The 6280-nt window shown below is 33.6% G+C and overlaps 1 protein-coding gene across 1 annotated transcript; it reads left to right on the top strand.

Annotated features, from left to right (window-relative positions):
- Window positions 1-4568: 4568 nt before the first annotated feature.
- On the top strand, window positions 4569-5581 carry LOC114404933. The gene is made up of 2 exons (XM_028367651.1): window positions 4569-4924; window positions 5008-5581. Exons 1-2 carry the CDS (start codon window positions 4569-4571, stop codon window positions 5579-5581), a joined length of 930 nt encoding a protein of 309 aa, XP_028223452.1.
- Window positions 5582-6280: the final 699 nt, after the last annotated feature.

Here is a 6280-nt window from a genome sequence, read left to right as displayed (position 1 = left end):
ATCTTTCTCAATTAACCTATAACATAAAGATAACTATGACTCACAACCAAAAAATAATTTCTTATGGAACACTAAAGGGTGCACAGAAATTGTAGAAGAAAACAACATAAGGAAACTAAAGGTGTGTTTGATACTTTGATTGAGTTTTGTTTTTTTTTTGTTTTGTTTTAAAATCTATTCTATGAATAATTTTCAAAAACTGATTTTCAAAAAATAGAAGTTAAAGTATAAGAGAACACTTGAGTAATAGAAAACTAAAAATACAAAACAAAAACAACTTAAGAGATATTTTGATTTTCTGGTTTTAAAAACTAAGATATTAGTTTTGAAAATAGTTTTTTAAATCAACTATTATCAAACAAGTTTTTATTGCTTTTTCTGTTTTTAAAAATAGGAAATAACAGACTATACATACACATTTCAATTGTTGATAGCATGCCTCCGCCGCGTCCATCTATTAGTAGAATATTATATTCAGTAAAGAACTATAACTTTACCTGGCAAAGCATGAGCTTCCATGTGATGTATGCCAATAATTGGTAAATTAAATCTGCCAGCAATTCTCCGGGGCTTTCTGCACCTCCACTGCATTGAGCAAGACAAAGACGGAAGATATACATGATTAACACCAATAATTCCTCAAAAGCAGAAGAATGACAAGTAAATGAAGTCATGGATAATCATGACTGTAATATTTATCTTTTATTACTATTCTTGTAAATACAAGATGTATTTATTCTTCTAAAATATAACATCAAAGATGATCAGTGTTCTCACTCAAACAATTTGCAAATTTATTCTTAAAGTTTCATGACTTCATGCATTACCACGAAGGCAGAGACTCAAACCAGGACCAATAGTAACAGCAACAGCAGTAAGATCCTTCTCGGTCAGATAAGCTTTATCAAGGGCATCTTGCACAACCTATAATGAATAAGAAAAAAGATTAAGCCCAAACCAATAATACTCTAGAAAGGGATAGAGAGAGACAAAGAAAAAAGTATAAGAAGCCATATTAGAAATCTATTTGAGAATCTGGTGGCACCCTCCAAACATCATTCTATGGCACCCAATGTAACTAAGAAGTTACTTACATTCCACCAGGGTTATGTTTGAAGGAATATTCCACCAGCAACCTAGACAAGCACTAGGAACTATGAAAATTTATAGCATTGAAGTGCATTATATGCAATGCAATATTTATAAATAAATAGTTGAATGCAGATAAATAAATAAAGTTTAAAGAAGGGAACTACAATGGATGTATGCGGTCACTTTGTGGAAATGTTCCAAAAACTAGCATGTGAACAAAGAATACTCAAGACATACCTTGTGTGCCCTGACCTACCTATACAAAATGTGTTCTAGCTGGGATATACAAAGAAAAAGACAGGAATGATGTACCTGGTCTATAACTTTTGAGTGAGCTTCTTCTGCCATTTTTGGAGCAACACCTCCATGTTTTGCAAGCAGGTCTGCCTTAATTTGGAGAAGTTACATAGTTAGAAAGAAAAAAGAGGTATGTTAGGTAGCTGAAAGATGACGAATATAAAATCAAGTGGCTAATAAGAATAAAGCTTATAATTTTTTTAGGATAAAGGGAAAGAAGCCACCAATGGGTTGTGATCTGTCCATTATTAGTAGCAGGAATCATTATCACTACCTAATTATAGATGTATGAACAAATTAACACTAAAGACATCTGATTATTTTCTTTATTTAAATTTTAAACTTTTCATTTTATGGAAAATATAAGGTGATATTCTTTCCTAATGAGCACATGTACAACAGTAAAAGATAACATCAAATGTTTGGAAGATCATTTTTATGCATTACACCCATTGTAAAGATTTTATAAGATTAAATGCTGTAGTTTTCAATTCCAATACAAAAGTGATCAAATATTTAACATTATTGAGTTCATCAAGAAACAAGTGAAAACAACAATATTTCTAAAGGCATCCAATAGAACATAAGCATTTTCACGTTCAATGAAATCAAGTGCTTAATAAAAAATACGTGACTCGGATCATTAGTGATTAATCATTACCTATGAAGCACAGACATGCCGCCGAAGTACCACGTCCCGCGTCGGAGACGCACCAGACACACAAGCGGGTACGACTCCGGTCGACGCGGTGTCTGTTGTCGCCGCCGTCGTCGGACACAGTTGGATGCAGGAGACGCGTGATTGGATGTGGCCCAACAAGTGGACACGCACGTCCAAACGCGGCCCAACCAACTATTTTTTATTATTTATTTAAAAAAGGCTTACCTAAAACGAAAACTGTTTCTGCACGTCTTCTCCTCATCGCAAGCGAACCTCCATTGCTGCTCGCCGCCTCCGTTTCCCCCTTTGCAGGTAGGCCCTTCTTTCTTTCCTGAGTTTTCTTATCTGCTCCATGTTGCTGCTTGCATTTTTCTCGCCTCCGTTTCCCCCTTTGCTGCTTGCTACTTTTGGTTTTGTTGCTTTTGGTTTCTCTCTCGCCTCTGTTGTTTCCCCGTTGATGCTTGCCTGGTTTTATGGTTTTTGATTTCATTGAAATGCTTTTGTGCTTCCCCTGTTCCACATTTGTTCCCTTTAAGTAAAATACCAATTCTCTCTCTTTCTCTTTCCATGTGTCGTGGTTGAACTCTGAAGTACCCATTACCCAATGCCATTTGATAGTTACAATGCATTTGTTTTACTTTCTTAATTAAAAAAGGGGCACAAAAAGAGCAACGAAAATTAAAAAAAAAAAGAACAACGGAAATTAAAAAAGAAGAAGAAGAAGAAGAAGTATAGTACAAAAATTATTATTATACAAGTCCGGGTAGGTGTGGGGCATCAATTGAAGTATACTATTCAGTTTCCCCTACCTTAATTTTTATTTTTATTATTTTATTTAGATACTTTTTTGTTTTGTTGTGCCAGCAAGAGAGTTTGAATGTTTTAAGGTGGCCTCAAGGCTCAAGCACGTTACAGCGCACAAAAAAAGGGTTTTTAAGAACTTTTCTTTTTAATGATAAGTTATGTACGACAGCTAAGAAAATAGAGAAGAATATATAGAGAAAGAGGTTGCTTAGGTATGTAACATCAAAAAGTAATACGTTGGAAAATTATAATTTATTATTTATTATTTAAAGATGCAATTATCATATTTTCTAAATAAAATAAATGGGTGGATGTTAACATATTTTTGTAGGATTGAAATTTTACTTTTTCTTCAATTAAAATTTTAAGGGTTTACTTGTGTTTTTTTTTTTTTTTTACTTTTTAATTATAAAATTGTCACATTAGTTTAAATCTGTTTTTTGGTTTTAAAAAAATTATACAGAAATTGCTTTTTGTTGTTTGTTTTTTACTTAGAAATTATTTACATTGATTTTTAATTTTTTTAAATTGTTGTAGAGATGAGTGCTTCTAGTCCTAGTCAAGCTAAAGAACAAGATGATGATACCAAACCTTTAAGGACCTATGTTACAAAGATAAAAAGTGTAGGTGGTGGTGGAAATTATGAGATAAAATGTAATATTTGTGATTTTACCTTTAATGGGTCTTACACTAGAGTGAGGGCACACTTGTTGAAGATGACTGGAAAGAGAATTAGAGTTTGTCAAAAGGTAACAATTGACAGACTTATAGATTTGAAGAAGATAGACAATGAGGCAACATTGAGGGTAGAGAAGTCAAAAACAAAATCTGTGTCATTGCCTCCGGTTTCTACTCAACACCAAATGGATACAAACACTCTTGGTGTTGATAAAAAAAAGAGAAAGACATCAACTGTAGAAAATGCCTTTAATTTGCAAGCTAGAGAGACACTTGATCATGAAATTGCTAGGATGTTTTACTCTTCGGGGCTGCCTTTTCATTTAGCAAGAAATCCTCATTATAGGAAGGCGTTTGCCTATGCTGCCAACAATCAGATCAGTGGTTACCAACCTCCGGGTTATAATAAATTAAGGACAACATTACTTCAAAATAAGAGGAGACATGTGGAGAACTTGTTACAACCAATTAAAAATGCATGGAGCCAGAAGGGTGTGAGCATTGTTAGTGATGGATGGAGTGACCCACAAAGAAGATCTCTTATTAATTTCATGGCTGTCACAGAGAGAGGACCTATGTTTTTAAAGGCCATCGATTGTTCAAATGAGATCAAAGACAAAGATTTCATTGCCAAACTTATGAGGGAGGTAATTATGGAAGTTGGACACTCAAATGTTGTGCAAATAGTGATGGATAATGCAGCCGTTTGTAAAGTAGCAGGTTTAATAATTGAGGCTGAGTTTCCTTCCATCTATTGGACTCCATGTGTTGTCCACACATTAAATCTTGCTTTGAAGAACATATGTGTAGCCAAGAATACAGAAAAAACAATGTTGTTTATGAAGAATGTTCTTGGATCACCCAAATTGCGGATGATGCAATGTTTGTGAAAAAAATTGTCATGAGTCACTCTATGAGACTATCAATTTTCAATTCGTTCAATTCATTGAAATTACTATCCATTGCTCCAACAAGATTTGCCTCCACTATTGTAATGCTCAAGAGATTCAAGCAATTGAAGAAAGGACTCCAAGAGATGGTCATTAGTGACCAATGGTCTTCTTATAAGGAAGATGATGTTGCAAAGGCTAAATTTGTGAAAGATACTTTGTTGGATGATAAAGGGTGGGATAAGGTTGATTATATTCTTTCATTCACTAGCCCTATCTATGATGTTCTTAGAAGAACTGATACAGAAGCTTCATCTCTCCATCTAGTATATGAAATGTGGGATTCAATGATTGAAAAGGTGAAGAATGCCATATATCAATATGAGAGAAAGAAGGAGAGTGAAGGATCAACCTTTTATGAGGTAGTGCACTCCATATTAATTGACCGTTGGACTAAGAGTAGCACTCCTCTCCATTTTTTAGCTCATTCCTTAAATCTAAGGTAATTAACTCTATACTTTTTTACTTACTTTTTTTTAGAATTACATAAATTTTAATCATGTATATATTTCTTTTTAATTATAGATATTATAGTCATGAATGGCTAAGTGAAGATTCTAATCGAGTTCCTCCACATCATGACTTGAAACTCACTCGTGAAAGATTAAAATGCTTCAAGAGGTTCTTTCTTGATGTGGATGTAAGGAGGAAAGTGAATATTGAGTTTGCCAACTTCTCGGATGGAAGAGAAGGTTTTGATGATCTTGATTCTTTAAATGATAGAGGTCAAATGGATCCAAAAGCTTGGTGGCAAGTTCATGGCGTTAATGCTCCAATACTTCAAAAGGTTGCCCTTAAGCTACTTGCGCAACCTTGTTCATCTTTATGTTGTGAAACGAATTGGAGTACATATTCATTTATTCATTCTTTAAAGAGAAACAAGATGACACCACATAGAGCTGAAGATTTAGTATTTGTTCATAGCAACCTACGACTTCTCTCAAGGAATACACCACAATATCATCAAGAGGAAACTAAAATGTGGGATGTAGCCGGAGATGATTTTGGATCACTTGATGATTGTGGTATTCTTGAAATTGCTAGTTTGTCTTTAGATGAACCAAAGTTAGAAGGTGTCTTTTTCAATGATGATCGCTAGTTTGTGGAATTCTTGAAGACTTGAAGATGCTAATTCATCATCTTGCTTTATAATTTTTTTTGTAAAGAAACAAAGCGTACAAATTGTATAATGAGGTCTCTTAGTATTTTTTTGTGACTCATTATCATAGGAAAAGTTCTTTTTAGATGATGATGAATATATAAATCTTGATTTTCAGTTTAGATCTTTTATGGATATCACTCATATTTAATTTTATGTAATTTTATTTTATTTAATTATATATATATATATATATATATATATATATATATATATATATAGCCATGTCCGTGTCCTACATTTTGGACATTACAGGTGTCCACGTGTTCGTATCGTGTCCGGTGTCTGTGTCCGTGTCCGTGTCGATGCTTCATAGATCATTATAGAGAAAGTGTACAACAGATTGACACCCTTTTCCCACACATCTCAAAATGATCAATAAAACTTTTCAGAAGCATCAAAATCATTTTAACCAAACAACAATAAAAATTACCTCTACAATTTGCTTACTTGGTTTTTGTTTTTACTCTGTCACATTATTATATCTTATTATGCTTCCCTAGAATGCCCCTTCTATGTTCTTTTCTAGCCTGGGATATGCATATAGATTTACCACATTCAAAGAAAGTCTCACCCACCCATCAGATATCTAAGCTGATGCACCACCAAAAATTCTCTAGAGCAAAATTTTCAAATATA

Source organism: Glycine soja, chromosome 3 (genome assembly GCF_004193775.1).
Source record: "Glycine soja cultivar W05 chromosome 3, ASM419377v2, whole genome shotgun sequence".
NCBI lineage: Eukaryota > Viridiplantae > Streptophyta > Magnoliopsida > Fabales > Fabaceae > Glycine > Glycine soja.
Note: the sequence above shows the minus strand (reverse complement) of the source record. Positions and strands in the feature narration are given on the sequence as shown.

What these genes read in the sequence shown, in the direction of transcription:
- LOC114404933 (XM_028367651.1), top strand. Translation starts at nt 4,569, where the DNA reads ATGGTCATTAGTGACCAATGGTCTTCTTATAAGGAAGATGATGTTGCA. An exon ending in GCTCATTCCTTAAATCTAAG is followed by an intron (nt 4,925 to 5,007) that starts GTAATTAACTCT and finishes TTTTAATTATAG; the next exon opens with ATATTATAGTCATGAATGGC.